The 20,801-nt window shown below is 39.2% G+C and overlaps 1 protein-coding gene across 4 annotated transcripts in view; it reads right to left on the bottom strand.

The window, feature by feature from the left end:
* Window positions 1-20,801, bottom strand: part of LOC149179480 (RNA helicase family protein) — a 450,824-nt gene that overhangs the window by 10,762 nt on the left and 419,261 nt on the right. For 3 of the 4 annotated variants that reach the window (XR_016258287.1, XM_089420679.1, XM_089420678.1), the window contains exon 33: window positions 10,601-10,693. The exons of the other annotated variant lie outside the window; for it this stretch is intronic. Coding sequence is in view for 2 of the 3 variants with exons in the window: in XM_089420679.1 (XP_089276805.1) it covers window positions 10,601-10,693 (93 nt within the window). In the remaining variant the exon portion in view is untranslated. The remainder of the gene's footprint in view (window positions 1-10,600; window positions 10,694-20,801) is intronic. 4 annotated transcript variants of the gene reach the window in all.

A 20,801-nucleotide genomic window follows, 5' to 3' on the forward strand; every position in this document is an offset into this window, starting at 1 on the left:
AACGAGTACTAGGCAGAGAGGTAGCATTACCATTAGAGAGACAGCGTAGAGGCCTATGCAGCCTAGGAAGGGGCTCACGTGACGCTGATGGAGGCCAAGAAGGGTTCTTGCAGTGGCAGTGTAGGATAATAGTCAAAAGTTCGAGATTTTGCCGGAGAAGCAAGGTCCTGAGCCTGGAGGTCTCAACAACAGTCTTCCTCCAACAAATCGATCCGGTAGAAGGAGTGACGCAGTCTCCTAGAGGCAAGATGCTGGCCCAAGCAGGGATTGCGTTGGGATTTTCATAGTGCTTGTTGGAGTCAGGCCACTCAGTGGATTAGTTGTGACTTGGAGAACGAGGTAAACCCTCGTATGTATTTCTTGCTGACGAGATTTCTCTGATTGGTTAGTGGATCAATTGTGACTCAGAGAACGAGGTAAACCCTCGTATGTATTTCTTGGTGCTGAGATTTCTCTGAAAGGTTAGTGGATTAGTTGTGACTCGGAGAATGAGGTTCACCAGTGTGAGAGGCACCCTAGTGTACTCAGATTCTGCTCACTTAATAATACAAACCCTCTATATGCTGCACTGGTTTTCTCGCATTGGGTTTTTCCAGTGACGTGTCATCCAAAAATAACGGTGTCCCTTGTGTGTTTATCTCATATCTATTTCAGTTTATGATCTGTATGTCAGTGTAGTTTGCAGTGGTGTTTTTCATCACTGTTTATAAATTAAATAACTTGTTGAATGTAATAGCAAGTAGGAGATGATAAACCAGTGATTGTAGGGGGATTTCTAATGTGTAGATTCAGAAATTTTCACAGGAGGAGGAGAACACAACTCTAGCATCAAAGGGACAACAGAAGCAGAAACGAAAGGACATTTCGAAGGTGAAATGTTTCATACGTGGCGAGATGGGCCACTTTGCATCCCAATGTCCTTTGAAGCAAAAGGATAAGGATGAGAAACATGATCCTAATGCTTCTCTAGCAAAAATTGATGAAGATGAGTGTTCCATGAGTGCCCATGCATCTCCAAGAGGGAAATGGGGTGATATAGAACTGTAGTCGGGAGGACTACATGTGGGAAGGATCCTTGAGGAACCCACCTCTTGGATCAATTCCTTGCTACGGGAGCCCGAGATTCAGCAATAGCGAGATGGACTTAGTGTCAGATGATGCAGTGGGTTGATTGGAGAGACAGATGCAGTAGCCTGAGACCAGAGATTGATCAACACAGAGCAAGGTTGGCAACATTGTAGATGGCACAGTGCAGAAGTCAACAACAACGTAGAAGATTCAGAGGGTCAGAGACTAGTAGCAATCAGATTCCAACATTCACATGGTATTATGCTGAACACAGTTAGTGCAGCATGGTATTTGGGATGCTTTTTTGTCGCTGAGAAATAACAATTGGAAAATGACGTAGTGCAAAGCTAGCAGTGGGAGTGTTAGCAGCAGATGCAGAGTAGTACAAATGCAAAAGTGGCAATGGTAGTGTCATGGGAAGCAGCACAATGTTGGTGGCAACAACAGTGCGGAAAGGAGATACTTCAGAGACAAAGCAACATTCAATTGGACATTGTTGCTAGAGCACATTCCTCGCTAAGAGAGTGTTAGTTTTTGGTAGCATCAGATGTGCTCTAGCCATGAAAATTGGTGGAGACGCTAAGGCACATGAGTTCTACAGAGCCCAGAAATCGTTTGGTGAAATTCCACATGGATTGTATTTTATTAAAATAATTAATATTTTTAATGGGGTTCCTAAGTCTAAACTTAGGAAAATTAAAGTATTAATGAGTAGTAATCAAAATATGGTTGAGAATGTTCTAGAAAGCGAATCAAGCCAAGTTTTTAATCTTAGCTGTTGATTAGAGACTTAATCTCGGTTGTTGAAGTCTCAACGAGAAAAGTATAATAAGGACACTTGGGGTTCATTAGAAACACATAGAGAGATTGAGGAAATCAATTTTCTGAGGTGAGAAGTTCCCAGGAGGAAAATCAATTGGGGAGATCCTGCAACAAAGAGGTAGGGATAGTTAGGAAATAATGATAGAGAGGTGGAGAGAAGCTTGTGGAGGAAGCACAACAACTAGGAGGACTGACGCTGGGCCAATCTGGGCCCACGTAGTCTTGACGCAGAGCCAGCGCAGAAGTGACGCTGCCCTCCATGCAGAAAGCAGGAACTGTCGGGAAACTGCCGGAACAACTAGGAAAGCTGACGCAGTGGGCAAAAGAGACAACGCAGGGCTGACGCAGAGCATGAAAGATGCAGGGCTAGCGCAGAAGTAGCTGGGGTTAGTCAGTCTTGCTGTTGGATCAACTGGAATCTGCTGGGTGAAGTGAGGTAAAACTCACTAAGATTTTCTGCCATTGTATTTCTCCGTCACTGGTTTTTCGGGAGGGCTACCAATATTTGTATTCAAAATTAATGCTTAATAATAAAAAACCCTTGCTGCACTGGTTTTCCTGCAATGGGTTTTTTTGGGGACTATTTTGTCTAAAAATATTTGTGTCCTATGTATATTGTTCTTTGCTCAGTTTCCTTGTTTCATGCAAATCAAATTCAAGTAGTGTAGGCTGCAGAAGTAATTTGCTTCAGTATTCAGAAGAATAACTTGATGAATGTAATTAAAATCAAATAGGTGAAGTAGATTCAGATTTGCTACAGTAGGGGTTCCTTAAAAATTAGGAATTTTCACATAGAAGACAAGCCAAGACAAGAGGACACATGACATGGTACTAGCCAGGGACAAAGCCCAATGTGGGGAAACCCTTTGATCAATTCCTCTTATTATTCTTCAAAAGTTCAGTAGAGAGAGAGTACAGTATGTAATATTCACTTGCCCAATCAAAGTGAAATCTGTCCAGTCAAACAACAGCCACATGAAGCCTTAACCGGAAATTCAACGTTGGTCAACATGGCAGAATTTGACCTCCAAAATAGCTCGGTCAAACCTAGTCAACTCAGCCTCCAACAGTCATCCAAATCAGCCAAAAACAATGCCGAAAAACTCAATCAAAATTGGTCAACACTGCAATCAACGTTGTTCAAACAATACAGATTGCCTCGATTTTTGTGCCCAGAAATGCAGCCTGCCCAAACAAAATTTTCCCCAACAAAAACACAGTTAAATAAGTCAATGCTGACTAGTCAACGCTGGTCAAACCCTTCGTGAAATTCGGTCAACACTAGTCAACGTCAAAAACAGAAAATTGTTGTCCTTTCCTTTGCACGTGTGGAGAGAGAAGCTGCCCAAAAATCGTACCCAATCAAATGAGGAGAGAGAGATGTGTGAGAAGATGAGTGATGTCCAAATGAGGCAAAGGCACCTTCTATTTATATGCAAACGTTGAGGATGAATAGACATGATTGTTGGGCTTTTGAGCCTACATTAGTTTGCTGGCCGACCTTGACAATTTGTCCATAAACAAAATAAATTCATAATTCCATTTGTACATGTCAGAATGAGATGATCTTTAGATCAATCCTACACCTCTTGGAAAGAGGAATCCAATAAAAATATCAGCTGCATCATATGACCTGTCCAAGGTGGAGTTTGGCCCTAGTTGCCAAATTTAACACTCCCTCTCAACTAGGAAGAATTCCATTTGCCAAACCATCTAACAATCTGTACCATACCTGTCATTCCTGCTCTGCTGAACCATGAAGAAATAATGAAGAAGAAATGATGGAGAATGTATCATACCATTCTCCATTGACCTGATGTGAGTCTCCAATAATCGAAAGTGTATCATACTACTCCCCACTGACCCGAAGTCAGTCTCCATTGATCCTATATCAATATCAAACATCCTAGCATAGGGAGTACAGTAGTACACGATGCATCCATCGGTAGTACTATGGTCCCTATCTTCATTTCCCTACTCATTGGCTAGATGAGAGGTACTTCCCATGAGTCTCGGACTGCATGGGAAGGATGTGCTGTCGGGAGAAGGTGAACCACTCATCCTACTCAAATGACATAGGAGAAGGTGAACCACTCATCCTATGCATATATCAACATGGGGTATCACAGGGGAAGGTGAATCACTCGCTCTGTATATAGCGCACCACTAGGAGAAGGTGAACCACTCACCATATGGTCGCTCATCGCTCCAAGAAGTACCCCAAGCCCACGAAGCTCCTAGAGCTCATTATGCAAATCAAATGGGACCCTCATAAGAGGGTCTCTCCACGACTCCGAGTCGTTCACGGAAGGTTAAGAATTTGACCTTCCCTAGGGGCTTCATAAGAATATTTGCGACCTGATCATTAGTCCCAATATGACGAAGCCTTATTGCTCCCCGTTGTACCATATCTCGGATAAAGTGGTACTTGATATCAATATGCTTGGAGTGGTTATGAAACACGGGATTCTCAGAAAGACGAATCCCACTTTGGTTGTCGCAATAGATCACGGTGGTATCCAACACATGTCCAAACAGCTCACTAAAGAGCTTCCTCAATCAAACAACTTCACAGGAGACCATACTAGTAACAATGTATTCAGCCTCAACGCTGCTCAAAGCAACAAACTTCTACTTCCTGCTCATCCAGGATATCGAAGCAGAACCTAGAGAGAAGCAACATCTAGATCTGCTTTTATGATCCACCACACTGCCAGCCTAGTCAGCAATAGATTATCCATGGAGCCTTACATTCCCGATTGTATCTCAGTCCATAGGTGATTGTGCCCTGGAGATATCTCAAGAGACTCTTGGCAACAATCCAGTGTATGTGATGAGACTCGACCATAAATTTACTCAATGTATTCACTGCAAAACATATGAGGGGACGAGAGTTCACCAAGAACATCAAGCCCCCCACAAGTTGACAATACTAAGAAGGATTTCCCAAATCGGGCCCAATAGCACTTCCACATAACTTCTTGAAGTTAAGTTCCATCGAAGTAGTCACGGACTTGCAGTCCACCATCCCAAATCTTTCAAGTAGCTTCACGATGTATTTTCCTTGAGAAAGGAAAATCTCACCTGGCTTTTGCCAGACCTCCAACCCTAGGAAGTAATGCATTAGTCCTAGGTCCTTCATCTCGAATTCGAAAGCCAACTCCCTCTTACATTGATGAATAAGAGGGTCTGCACCAGTCAGAAAGAGATCGTCCACATAAAGTACCAAGATGAGAGGTCTATCATTCTCAACCTTAAAATAAAGATTCGGATCAACGTCACTTCTTGTAAATCCCAGCTTCATCAAATAGTTGTCGATCCTCTCATACCAAGCTTGGGGAGCTTGCTTCAACCCATAGAGGGCTTTCTTCAACCTGCATACATGTGTCTGACGATCTTGAACTTCGAACCCCTCGGGTTGTTCTACATAGACTTCCTCCTTAATTGAACCATGTAAGAAGGTGGTCTTGACATCCATCTAATGTAGATTCCATCCTTGCAAGGCAACAAGGGCTATAATTGAATGGATGGTGGTATATCGAGCAATAGGTGCAAATATCTCATCGTAGTCCACACCCTCCTTTTGAGAGAATCTTCGAGCAACAAATCTAGCCTTGAACTTTTCAACACTTCCATAAGCTCCATGCTTGATCTTGTAGAACCATTTCGAGGTGACAACAGATTTGTCCTTGGGTCTAGGGACCACATCCCAGACAACATTCTTCATAATCGACTCATACTCTTCATTCATAACATCCTTCCAAACTTGGTGCTTCACATCGTCTTTGAATCTGCAAGGCTCATATTGAACAATGCTGCTCATGGCAGTTAAGTACCCTTGGTACCTATTCGGCTTCTTACTTTCACGAAATGTCCCCCTTGGTGGAACATGTCTCTCAGCATCTTCGAGAGTTTCCCTAAGCTATGACGGTCTCCTTTTTGAGGAGGAGGGCTCATGAGGGGGGTGGATCAATGGGATGTATTGGTCCTTCAGCATTGGGCATCGACTCATCCTACGATTCTCCTTACTTTCCTAAATCTGCTTCTTTGTCCTTCCTTGGAATAGGAAGGTTACTAATCTTCCTTAGGGCAGCATCCTCATCGAAGGTGACATTATGGATTATCTCCACTTTTCTTTGACCAAGCACACAGATTCTATATGCCTTAGAAGTTTCACTGTCACCCACAAATGTTCTTTTCCTCCTAGAAGCATCCAATTTGCTTCTCTTTTCTTTCGACACATGAAAATATAAGGAACTACCAAAAATTCTAAAGTGAGAAATATCAAGTTTCTTACCGGTGAAAACTTCTTCGGGATTTTTGGAGTCCAACGCTTGATGAGGGCATTTATAACATACACGACAGTGCTGGTAGCTTTCGCCCATAAGAACTTCGGAAGGCTTTGATCATGAAGCATGGCACGAGTGGCTTCTATGATAGAATGATTCTCCCTTTCAGCAACACCATTTTGCTCAGGAGTATATGTAGTAGTAGTCTCCCTCTTAATGCCAACTTCTCTACAAAAGTCATTGAACTCATTTGATTCATATTCGGTTCCATTATCGGTCCTCAATATTTTGGTCTTCTTCCTAGTTTTATTTCGACCAAGGCTTTGAAAGAACGGAGCCATGAGAATACTTCGTCCATTTTCTTCAAGAAATATATCCAAGTTTTGCGAGAGAAATCATCCACAAAGATAGCATAATATAAATATCCTCCCAAAGAGTTTATAGGCATCATACCAGATAGATCAGAATGAACCAATTACAATATGTCGGTGGTCTTGCTATCAGTTGAGGGGAATAGTCCCCTTGTATGCTTTCCTTCAGCACACCCCTGATAAACATCTTCATGTTCTACTTTAAATTCGAGCATACCCTTCTTGTAGGATGAAGGGATACACCATTCTTCTAGTGTAGGGATCACTTTGTAAAGTAGATGTCAATAGATAGGTGAGAAGTGACCCTGAAAACCCTTTTCCAAGGATGGAGTGAAAAATGAAACTTGCTTGCTCTTTAAGCATGGGACTTGGTCCATTGGGGGTAAGGGGTGAGGATTGAAGGGTTGAGGGAGAAAAAATAGGCTTATAAACCATGGATAACAAAGTGGACACTTCATAATGGCATGCCCTTTCGTATTGGGCTTTGGCATGTGCTAGTGTCTCCAAACTCCAAAGGGGGTTAGCCAAGTACCTTATTAGGTGGTTTCAACCCTTAAAGGGGATAGTATGTCCAAGGTACGCTCTTCTAATGGGAGTGGCAAGTGACAAGTAGGTGAGATGCAATAGGGAATGAGAGGGGCAGTCCTGGGTCACATAATGGGGCATAAGCTAGATAAGGGGAAGCCCACATCTGGGTATATAATGTATAGGAGGGAGTAGTCATGGTACATGAGGTGCCCCAACCTTGATTTTTCCACCCTTCTGTATATGCCTTTTGATTTTTATGAATTTTCTTTAATTAACTGCTCAGGGCTCAAAGGACAAGAGCGTGATGTGTGTAATATAACAATGATTACCCCTTTTGTGGTAGGAGGTTCATTGCCCTCCAGGGGTTGGGACAATTGTGGTTCTTGAATGATAGAGGAGGCTCATCTAGGATCTATGGAACCAGGGTGATGGCCATGGATGGGGTAGAGCTCATGTGTCGGCTTTTGCCCACGTGATAATTATTTTTGTCCCAACCATCTGTTGCATTTTGTGGTATAATTTCCTGTTAAATGCGGCCAATTATGCTTTTTCTTCTTTTTTAGTTGCTTCAACCTCTGGAGCATCATTCTAGGCCTGACCCAAGGTGGGGGCAAAGGGGATAGGGAGGCTAGCCCTATGTGGACCCAGAATGGGAATATGGACCCAAGTGGGAGAAATGATGAATGAGTGTATAGTGAGTGGAAAGGGAGTGATATGTGCGGATGAAGGAGCAGGATCACACACTGAAAATCGGTTTCCCAAGTAGTACCACCCTAGAACCAAATGGTCAATAAAGGAGATCCCATGGGACTAAGATCCAAGGGTAACAACCAAAGGAGATCAGGGGGCAGGAGCACAAACTAAGCCCACTCTTTCTGCCAAATCCCCCCATCAATCCATACCCATAAGTATCCATGATAAGTAAACCCAATACTCAATTACCAAATGACAAGACATACCTTTAGATTCGGGAGGCCCACCTTCAAACATACAACCAATACAGGTGGGTGAGGGACCACATGGCTGGCTCAGGGGGCAGAGAAATGACACAAAGAGCTTATAGGAGGCATCAAGGAGCTGCTAGTTGAGGCTCATTATGGAGAAAATTTCTACTGGGGATATCACCCACAAAGTGGTGGGTAACAGGGACTATCCCCCATAGCCTATTGTTGGGAGACAACTAAAAGAGAGTGGGTGGGGATCAAAATGACAACCCCCACCCTGAGCCGTTGTCGTTGTGCTTGTACCATCAGAGCAACAACACACTGGATTTTGTGATGTATGAGGGTATGGAACTGACATTTAATCAAGAGCACCAAGCTTTCTATGTACCTTGATGTTGGTGACATTGATTGTTGAACTCCTCTGTCATGACTCTAGTAAAAACGTGCAGTACACTCGAGCAAAACCATTAATTAGGCATGTTAAGCCTTTTCTACCTTCTTTTAATGCTTAGAGGGTGATCTTGATGAGGAGGATCCCAGTATAGGCAACGATTTTCATGTTATGTAGCTATTTGTTATAACATGATTTTTTTGGGACTCTAGAAGCCATTTAGAACCTCTCTATTGATCTATTTTGATTCAAAGATGGATTGCACTCGATACATTTTGATTATATGCACCCTTGCTATATACATGAGAAACTTCGCATATTTGTGTATAATAATTTTGATTCAAATGGATGCACATGAATTTAATGTTCTTTTCAAAATTTGAATATTTTATGTATTTTTTGATCTATTGCTGAAGATGTTGTGACCATTTTCCATCACACAAACAAGAGGAAATCCATTGTTTTCATTGCCACGATTCATCTCATGATATACATTTATTTCTATTTTGATGTGATTTTGTATTATTCTGTCAGACCTTATGACTCAGGACAAATATATATTTCAGTATCAAATTTTGATATACCACCTGACATATTATACATCTTATATATCAATTTTTATTTTCATATTTATGTAGCAATGTGTTTGTTTGATGGTGATGTTACTTCAGAAGTTTAAACATTGAAGAAACATGATTATTTTTTATTTTTAAGTTTTCCAATAATTTCTGATATTTTCCCCGATATTGCTGATAATTTAAATTTCGGATCCCCAACGATAAATTGTTGATAGCGATAAATGTAATATTGGTTGATATATGCCCTAAGGTTAGACATTGTGTAAAAATGCATTAGAGAAGAATAAATGAAATTTTTATGCATTTTTCAGCCATTTTCTAGGGTTTACGTCAAGGTTTTATTTGATGTTTTGTGCCTTATTAATCATCATTTTTTTTGTAACTTTGTTCCTAGTTTACTCTATAATTTAGCCTTTATTTCACATAGCTTATTCGCAAATTTCACAGCTAAATTTGCTGCTGTTATAAACTATAGTACTAACATAGCATAGGGCACATGTTATCACTTTTTTATGCTTGACTTGAAAGAAATAACAGCCCTAGCATATGCCATTACAAAAGGGCAGTGAAGCAAATTAAGAAAAATTAGTAGAACCAACAACAATATTATAATCGAAATCTTGTAAGGGCTTTGAAGGCCATCACTTGTGCACTCCAGTATCATAACGGCTACATCTGTATATTGATATAAAAGCTGAAAGCAAACATAAGGACACTTGTCAGCATGCTTTATGCTTTATTCTTTTGTTTTCATGTTCTTTCTTGACTGTACTCATGCATGCTACTCACATTCATCACATTAAGATTTTGTGCTCTGCCAAGTATCAGTAGTAAAAGATCAGCAAGATTAGTTGTGCTCAGCAGTTTTCTCCAATTTCCATCTGTAAGTATAAAGGTAGTGCTTCCTCTAAAACTTGAGTCATTATCATATTGCTGGTGTTAAAGTATAATTTTGCTGCTTGGGTCTTGAGCTTCTCTTATCCATGTTTCTTCTACTATTACGTTAATGACATTTGTAATATCTTCTTGCAATGACGTTACTTCTTCTGTGATTTCCTAAGTTATTTCTTTTGCTTCTCTCTAATGATCACTGGACAAGACCACACATGCAGAGCCACTCAATGCCACACTATGCTCAGAACCTTTTAGAATCCACACTCAGCTATAACTAATGTATTGTCATGTACTGGGTTTTTACATAGCCTGATGAACCTTTTTGGTAACCTATAGGCAGTAATATAATTTCTCTTTTGGTCATTTAAAAGTAAACTAAGCTGAGATATAGCCTTATAGGCAATGCCAATCTCTGGCCTGGCTGGATGCAACTCTATAAAAGTTGTAAATCAATATTATTCATGACCACAAAAATAGTAAAAACAAGTTTTCAAGATGCAATAAGCTTTGAACTGTGGACATACCATAAAGTTGATGAATTAATATATTAGATTTAATATATTTTATAACCATGGGCATACCACAATGTTGATGAATTAATATATTGAGTTTAATATATTTTATTATCCTTTTGACTGATAGTAAAGAAAATACAGATCAGGGCCAATATGAGTTTGCATTTACTGCTTTTATTTGTCAAGGCTGAAGAGCAAACCTGATGTTGAATACTAATTGAACCACCAAACAAAAGAAGTGCATATGGAGAAATGATTGTTGTATCACGCAAAAATACTTTACTGGTTTCTACCTGTTCATGAGCAAAAAATAGAAATACATTAAAATACTTATTTTTTATCCTTGCTTCACGTTCTTTCTACCCAATGAATACATTTTGCAAACACATTATGCTTCTTAGCAATAAGAAAGAATCACCTATTATTATTCTACATTCTATGCTGATACTTAATAAAAGCAATCTCGGAATGGAATGAAGATACAGATGATCTGTCTATTCAAAATTTCTGAAAGATAGCCACTACACTGGAAAATAAATTTGTTTTCATCTGCTTTTATGGTGACTACTTTACATGACAAAGATCGATCAAACTTCCTAAATGGATCTACTTCTAATAATAACAGAAAAGTTGAATACAAGTGAAGAAATATCTGATTACAGCTTTTGATTGCAGGTTACATTGAGGAAACATAATCCTAAGTTGGTTCAAAGTTTATACTATCCTACCCAGTTAGTTAAAAGTACTGTAGAACGATATAGAACATTTTTGGGCAATGTAGTGATCTGTTCATTGAACCAAGATAAGAAAGGGCATACTTGCTACTGCAATTCAAGCAGAAATTGCTCCTAGAAGAAGAGATATACAACTCTATAAAGAAGGAACACACTGTTGCCTCAAAATCTAGCAGGTCTTGTGAGAGGAGCTTACAAGACGAAAGCTAGATCAAGTGACAATACTATGAGGTGTGGCCCACTGTCACCACAGCCACTGCCTCCTACTCTTTAGTGGATTCTCACCACAACGGAGGCTTCCCTATGTTAGGTCACCTAATGGATATGTCAAATCTAAGGCTTGGATGTGACAAGGATAGGCTTAGAATAGGTACTCAGCTTAAGGACATGGCTCAAACTAGTTTAGACAAGGAAAAACATACCCTCCAAAGACCTATTTATGGCACAATGTGACCTAGGGTTTGTGAATAGGCAAGGTTAACTAGCTTGCATAGGTACACAAGGCCAGGAGAAGGCTTGAATAAATGAATATGATCAACCCCAGGAATAACAAGCCTTCAACAAGCCTCGAGTTGAAACCCAGGGCTAGATTATGGTTTACCTAGGGAAAAGATTGCCTAGGGCTTATGACGTCAGACCGAAAATGGAAGAATTAGCCATGGGAAAAGGATGATTTTGAGGCACAGTCTTACCAATCATGTGTTAAATCCGCCCACAAGCCAATGCTTGCACCCTAGTTGAATTTCAGTCCTAAACCTAGGCTAGCAACTTGCCTTAAAGGGTTGAAAATCTGAAAGAGGAGAGAGAAATTAAATTTGTGGGTAATTAATGGTGTGATCAACAATGTGGAAATGTTAGGGCTTGAGCTTGGGTGATGGTGTCTAGAGGGAGATCTACTTAGGAGAAAACTGAACCCTAGGGAGGAGTAAGGGAATATGAAAAACCCTAGTTTCATATCCTAGCTATCATTTTATGAGGGAAAATAGTCATTGGGGAGAGCTTAACATGAAGGATCACTCAAGGGATTGTCACACAAAATCTTAAAAAGCTAATGCATACAATACCATTGCCAAGATTTCATAGAGAAATGTTCAAGACAAATTAACACATAGCCATAAATATACTCAAATACATAGAATGCATACAAGAAAAATGCATGAACCGATCCTTTATTGTTCCAAACTGACATCTCCAAAGCAAGAGAAAGTCTCCATAAGTAAATACTTCACAAAAGATCACATCTCCACAAGACACAAGTCAATTTTAGCTAGGCTGAAATCCTCTAAGGAGGCTGAATTGATCCACAAGTTATAATAACAATGAAAATAAGGTGATCTTTATTTATATGAGGTCTATCTCTATTAATTTTAGACTAATGAAGCCCCTACAACAAATTTGACACAAGATAAACTTGGGTTACAAGCCAACCCACTAACTAAATGAAAAAATAGACCATAAATGCCCACACACGTGAGCTATAGCCTTAAATAATGTTGACATCATGCCCTTTTAGGGCTCAAAATTTCATGCCAAGGAGTATTGAGGTGTCAAAAGGTGTCAAAATTCATGGATCATCCAAAATTTGAGGAAATGCCCTCAAATCCACCTCAAATCTTCCTGTGGGGTCTCAAGTGCAACTGGGGTGCCATCATGTGGTCTCCAACCATCAAAATGAGGCCTCCTCTCTTTAGTGTTAGTGCTTCTCCAAGTGCAACAAGCCCTCCCTAGTGTCTCAATTAGAAACCATATTCTTCTAAGCTTTGAATCAAGTCCTGCCCATCAAGTTGTGTCAAAGCCAACCTGGGGGCACATTGGGTCTAGTGATGTCATTCTGAAGACCAATGTCTTGGGTCCTAAGGGTGCTTTGGGACATGTGACATTTGCTCTTGCTTGTCGGGAGGCTTAAGTCTCTTGACGTTGCATCTTCTAAGCAATATATCTCTCTGAGAGGCCTGGGTACTTGTGGGTGGGTGCCCTCAAGGCTTGGGCTGCAACAGACCACCTGATAAAACAACATGAACTCAAGTGAAAGCAACCATCCATTAGAGACCAAGATCATAAATGCATCTAAGTGGACAAAAATTGAATGTTAAGGGCATATTAATACTTCAAACAAGGATCACCTTCCGATATCTTACTAGACCAAGTCTCGTAGAGGTGTTTTCTACCTTGATGAAGGTGGCTAATGGTCAACCCTATTAGGTGCTTCCAACCCTCAAGGGGAAGTGACAGTTCCAAGGTGAACCTTTGAATCAATAGGTGTTAGTGTAAATATATGATAATGAAGGGGAAAAATTTTCATGACCACATTCCATGGTCAAAGGGGAAAACTGATGTGGTGTCCACATCTTGAGCATATGAATGTAAAGGAGGGAGAAATAATGAAGGCATCAGTTACCCTGCTTGACCTACTTTTTCCACTCCTCTTGTCTTGTGATTCTTCATAGACATATTGATGACATTTTGTGTTGTCTTCTTCAATTAACTTTGTTATGTTAGTGTGTTCTTCAATCATCAAACAATTATCAAATAGAAAATCAACAATAGTACAAGTACACAAGATGTTGGCTCCAAGCCAGGGAAAAACCTCTCCTCTTGAGAGTAAAACCCTTGAATCTCTTCTTATAGATATTTAGATGATGAATACCAAGACCCTTGACAAAATAGACACAAGGTTACCTCCAAGATGTTTGTCACTATCCTCTGCTCTGTTTGGTCTACAATTCACAGTCTATAGACTTGATATCACTGTACTCCTTCTCCTTATGTCTTCGTTGTCCAGTCACAGTCTTCGACTCCTTTTCTCGGCTGCCACAGTTCTTCGTTTATGTTATTAGTCCTTCATGCTCTTCGTTGGTTATAATAGTGATAAGACATGCCACCACCGAGAGTTATATTGAACGCAGTCACTGTGTATATATACACAGTCCTTCGATGACTTCCGAGAGCTATCATAGTGAATGGATACAGACTTCCGAGAGCTTGACACGATGTATATATATCGTAGGCAGACTTCCGAGATATTACCCCTGCTCACTATGTATGTGTACCTTTCTTCGCTGACTGTATTATGAACTGATCTGAAGACTTGTTACATTTTCTTCAACACTCCCTCTTAACTAGGGAGGTATTCATTAAATGGTACAAGGCTATTCAACACTAAAGGGATCTCATAAAAAGGGTTGGACTAGTAATCCATCTGTATAACATCATTATAACCAGGATTGTCACATAGCAAGGCCTTGACTAACAACTCTATCTCTTAATAGATTAGAGCACAATGTTGGCGAGAGCAACGATGTAGACACCTTCACCATTCAGATCATAATTCATAGGTCGACACGTCTCGAACCAACAAGTGTGGTTCATTGTCAGGACAAGATGAAGAACCAAACCATGACAACAAGTTAAATAGAGAGACTGCTCATTCTAACAGGCGTTGAAATGAACAGTCTCTCTATTTAACTTGTTGTCATGATTTGGTTCTTCATCTTGTTCTGACGATGAACCACATTTGCTGGTTCGAAATTCGTCGACCTATGAATTATGATGTGATTATTGCCGAAAACATGTCTCAAAAACTTGATATGGATCACAGAAGCCTGAATTCAATAACCTTCATCATTGTCTCTCAAGGTACATACCCACCCAAGTGTTCACTGAGTATGACCTTTAGGACTATTCTTATCTTGGCTCCCCACCCCTCAAAGAATATCAGTCCTCTTGCCTACTCTTATCTTGGATGTCCTACACATCCTCAAAGAGAATCGGATGCCAGATGATTACTCAATCCTCCATCCTTTCTTCAAAATGAAGACAAGAGTTATGTGTCTATCTCTCCCTCTCAGCTAGGGAGGATATGTCAACCAAACCAAGCTTATTTCTAAAATACATATAGCCCAAGGGTTAGAGCTTGCTCTTTATGATGTAGCATTTTTGTTACCTCTTCAGATGAGACAGTTCATCACTCATGAGGGTCGTGACATGCAAGGGTTCCTCTTTGACGTGAAGGAGCATCATGTGTGAAAATTCCTAAACCCAGAATCCCTACTACAACAAACTGGCGTTACTTCTCCTACTTGTTAACCCATACAAGTTATTTATTGTGTTCTACAGTAAATATTGAAGTAAATACAACTGCAACATTCACTAAAAATGATATGCTGAAACAAGAAACTGAACGAGAAAAAAATACAACACAAGTGACGCAGTTATTTTTGGACAAATGTTCCCAGAAAAACCCAATGCGTGAAAGCTGGTGCAGTAGATCTAAGGGTTTTTATTATTAAGCAGAAGTTATTTCTGAATACAAACTTTGGATGCCTTGTTGGCAAATCCAGTACAAAGAATATCACTCGACAGAAGAAATTAGTGAGATTACCTCACTCTACACTGTAAGTCCCGGTTGATTTAGTAGTTGAACCAATGAGTCCCTGGCTACCTTTGCACTGCCCCTACGCAGTGACTGCGTGGGCTTGCATGATTGCATTTGAGGCACTGCGTCACCTCTTTGTTGGATCGATTTTCTCTTAGGAGCTTCGATTTCAACTGTCCTAGCTCAAAACGTCAAACCCCCAACAAAATCTCAGACTTCTGCCTGGAAGGCATTGCGCTGCTTTGCATGAGCTCTTCTTGGCTCTACGTCACCCTCACTAGGCACTGCGTTGCCTCCTCTGCATCTTTCTCTGCTTCTCTGTTGCGTATTCTTGGCTCTGGAAAAGATTCTCCAGCCAAAACTATCTCTGCCCCTCTCTGCTGATCACCACGAAATCAGTGCATTGCTCTTTGACTCAGCGATTTGATCTGACTGATCAACTCTCTGTATATTTTCCAAATGACCCTCAAGCCTCCTTAACTAATCTCCTCGTTGGCATTCAACGACCCATATTAGATCTTAATCAATGCCTAAGATCATTTTGGCTTGATCCTCATCTTCTTCTAGAAGTTACATCCATAGTTTAGATAATAACTATTAATTATTTTAATTTCCTAAGTTTAGACTTAGGGACCCATTAAAAATAATTAATTATTTTAATAAAACTCTCTGAGTGGAATTTCCCAAAACACTTTTTGGGTTCTTTGGAATACATGTACCCAAGACTTGCTGCAAAATTTGAGACTTAGAGCACATTTGATGCTACCAGAAATCAACATCATGTTCTTAGGAACCAAGTGATGGCCACATGAGGAGGGTAGAGCTCATGATAGGCTTTTTCCCATGCGCTAACTTATGGCCCTGACTATATTTTACATTTTCATTTTTCTTCTTTTTCTTTTGTTGTGGCCATGATATGCTTTTTCATTCTTTTAGTTGCATCAACCTCCAGGGCAATAATTTTCCAACCCTACTCAAGAAGTGTAAACATATGGGTGCCAAGTCCCAAAGGACCAATGAAAAGTTAGACCCAAAGAATAGAGTTGAGATATGGGGCTTGTGATGTGTGATGGAAAGTGTCAAGTACGGTATAGGGATAATGAACATGCTATATCAATCCAAGTTTCCCAAGTAGTGCCCCTCCAATAATGCTAGGGCTGGACTAGGACTAAAGATTAACACCCGTGGTACGCTGAGAAAATAGATTTACAATCAAGATTGGTCAATCTTCTAGATCACCCTGTTGTCGCACAAATTGTCACGACAACGCTCAGACCGGGGGCTGTCACTCTGATCCCCGATCTCTCCGTTTAAGCCTGTCTCCCACGGCTAAGGGGGGTAGACCCTATGAAGTGACGAAGACCAACTGTCGACCAGTTGGTTGGGAGACACGATATGATAAGCACTAAATGGATTTTGTGAAGTTAAAAGACCAGTGCCTTATGAGATTGATGTTTAAACGATTACTTGCTAGATGATGTAAAAATATAAACCATGAACAACAATCATTTGTCATCAAATAACTAGAACAGTGCAAGATTATCTGCTAAAACCACAAAGTTCTTGTAATGACCAAATCTCAATAACGATATCCAACAATTAAGAAAGATTCAATCAATGCTTTAAACAACAACGCAATTATGAATCATTAACCAGATATCATATGCAGCTAATCTTTAAGATGATCATTCATGTGCAGACTTGTCTAAAATGATAAACATTTATTCCACATCAGTAATTTTGAATCTCAGCATGATAATTTCCGGAAAATAACTGAATCTGGCAAAAAGAAGATTTCCACAATATATATATATATATATATATATATATTTTTTTTTTACTTTTTCAAATATGGCAAAAAAGATTTTAAGCTAAAACTAAATAAAATCTAAATCTATAATTTTTATTTATTATTTTATTTTAAAATTTTGAAATTTTTATGATTTTTTAAAAGTAAATTTAAAACTAAAGCAAAGCTAAATTAAAATCTAAATAAAAATAAAACCTAACAAATCCTAAACTAAAATAGAGTCTAAGTTAAAGATTATTCTAAAATCAAAAAAATTTAATTCTAAACAAAACTTTTACAATCCTAAAAAAAATTAAATAACAAAAGCTAACTGAAAAGAACTCAAACCTAAGACATTAAAATATAACCTAATGAAAATCTAAAACATAACGCATATCGAAATTCTTTTTAAATTGACTTACGCTTATGACGCTCTACACGCATATTGCATTCAAACGATTGCATGAGAAACTAAGTCAAAATTTTAAAGAGACAAACCGTAGGAGACATGAACGAAATTTTCGATGAATGCACAGTCGACGGCGGAGGGTAAAAAACGTGAAATCGATTTGAGGCTAACTGGAAGACGATAATACGCAGACGTTTCAAGAAAATACCTGGCCCGAGACTGAAGACAGCGGACGGATTTACGATTACCTGATGAAACTGGAGCCTCCACGCAATATACCCACCGCTGTTTCACTTGAACGCTGGACGCAGTGAGTAAACGATTTGCCCAGGCAATGCCCTGCGGCCTCAGATCAGCTAAATGAGTGAATCTTTCGTTGATTTGCCCGTATTATACTGCAGGTTGAGGCTTCAAATCATGACCACGTGAAGTGTAAGATATGCAAAATGGTCATTCGTTGGTAACCCGCCTTTAAAATTTCAGAGAAAATTCGATTTACAGGTTCCCAAATTTGATCAACCCTTGAATAATGAGCAGACAGGGACCACGCTAATGTGAACAACGATCAGTGTGAAGACTATACGGAAACAAATCGAAAATCCCTTTTTATGAGCACTTTGAAATTTGTTATTTTTGCTAACCCTCGTAATCCTTCTAGATCACATGTACCTGTTATCTGCAGGAGAAAAGAAAAACCCCAACATAATACATGCATAAAACAAAATTTGAAACCCCAGATCGGCTAAAGAAAATTACAGCGATTGACTCTTTTAACAGCCAGATTTAGCAATAACAGCAGAAATATTTTCAGAATTTAATTTAAATATAAAATGCTTCAGAAAACCCTGCATGCATTCATAAAAAATATTTCGAATGATAAGCCCGGGATCAAGAACTGGCTGGGCTCTTTCAGAAAACACAACCTGGGAGTTGGCTAGTTCAGCCGAGAACTTCCCCTAACGCCCGATAATCTGAAAAAAGGATTTCCTTCACAGCTTAAAATCAACCATCAATGTAGAAGGAGAAAACAATAGTGAAACCCCGATCAAATGGAGATACCTACCAATATATTTCAGAATCTAAACTATCATTCAAACCCCAAAGATCAGACAAGATACCTGTGCCTAGATCAATCTTCATTAAGCTATCATCAATGGCTGAAAATGAAATTATGCAGAAAAAATAGAACAATCTTACAGCATTTTCAGAAGAGTAACACCTACAAGATTTTTAACCCCAAAGTCTTCTTTATTGCACAAGAAAAATGAACTACAAGAGAGCTTCTTCAGCACAAGACTCACAGATCGAATCTGAAAATGACCCCTAGCACCCTACTTAAAGGAAATGATCCCAACAGCTAGTTCGAGTGATCCATGGCGAAATGATCTCGACCGTCGATGAGGATCAAGACATCTCTTAATCTCATCCGTCGAATTTTATAATTTATTAAAAAATGAAATTTTGCATGTATTTACTCAAAATATTATTATTTTATTATTTTTAGGGTTTTTGCTTTATTTTTTTATTTTTATTATTATTTTTATTTTTTTTATTTTTTATTTATTATTTTATTTTTCAGTTATTTACTTATTTGTTTTTTAATTTTTTAAAATTTTTTTTTTAATTCATTTTTAAATGGATCCTCGAACTTAGCCTTTGGTAAAATCACCTAGGACCTAGGACTTAGGACTCATGAGGGGATTTAAAAAAATTTTCAACCCTCAAAACACTTTACATCATGACTTTTACAACTTTACATCCCAAGGGGGGAAAACCCATTTGACATAGACCCTCATAAACCACCCAGTTCTGCGACACAACTATAATCTAGCAGATTAACTCACTAGGATTCTCCTAAGATTCTAGTGACAAAATCCATCCCGGCTTTGGGGTTAGGTTGAAGGAAAGCTCTGCCGATCATGGATCGGTGAGACGAAAAACCTTCCGAGACGTAGATTATTACTTAGAAAATTAGGTCCACCTAGGCAATTTACATACATGACTCATATCTGCTAAGATTATTTACAATTTATACATGCAGACTGGGTTTACAACATAGATTGATCAAGCTGTCGATGATTGCATAATGGCATGGACATGTCGATCAAGCACCACCCCTTTTTGCGAAGAAAAGGGGGTGTACTGCTATGGGCAGTTGACCGGTAGTGGTCAACACACCCCTTTATCCGTACTAGATTCCCAAAACAAACAAGTATAAGCACCAAATTGTAAAATGATCAATGTACCTTTTAATATTTTAATATGTTAATTCCTATTCCCTCTCTAATATCTAACAGTCACCTATAAAGCCCTTTCCTAAACCTTAACGATAATCCTAGTAATCTATAAAAAGAAGCTTTGTCTTGCCTAATTGTGATGGAAGAAAAATGAATGACTTTGTGAAAATTATCTATCTGAACTTTTCGGTCACCCTACAGGAGTATTAACGCAGGTATCTTAAGGGATAGGGTTTGGTAACTTTGATTTGCTTGGAGATTCGATTTATTGCAGGGTATGTTTGTTATGAGCAGCGAATGATTAAAAGACTCCTCAAGGCATATTTAGGATGGTCTTCAAGGGTTTCGGACCTGTAACAAGATATTTTGTTTAAGGCATGAGCACAGTCAATTTTTGGAGCGAACCTACAGCCAAGACTAGAGACTCGGACCTGTAATTTGACTTGAAAATTTGTCACAAAAAATTTATATTTGTTGACTGTCAAGGAAAGCGAAGTCATTTGGAGCATGTTGTAAGCAGCCATGATGCAAGTCTAATTACAGATTTTTACAACAGCAAAGGTTATCCTGCAAAAAGGAGTGAAGGAAGGATAACAAGCCAGTTAACAAATCTATTTACAGTCTTCAACAAATGGACTACAAGGAACAGCACACCTAAATGTTCGGCACTTAGGAAATTGCATTATTTCAGGACAGCGAGGGTATCCAAAGGTTGTTTCAGGTCTCGGTCTTCCATAGGTCCTCATTGAAATACATGTGAACTTCTGCAAGAAAATATTCGTGGCACTAGTCTCCAATTTTGGTAAGTTGTGTTGCATACAATTTGTGTTTAAGTTGTATTTGAAACAAGTCTCAGT

This window comes from Pinus tabuliformis, chromosome 4_1 (genome assembly GCF_031772625.1).
Source record: "Pinus tabuliformis cultivar Carrire ecotype Pingquan chromosome 4_1, CPIR1, whole genome shotgun sequence".
Classification (NCBI taxonomy): Eukaryota; Viridiplantae; Streptophyta; class Pinopsida; order Pinales; family Pinaceae; genus Pinus; species Pinus tabuliformis.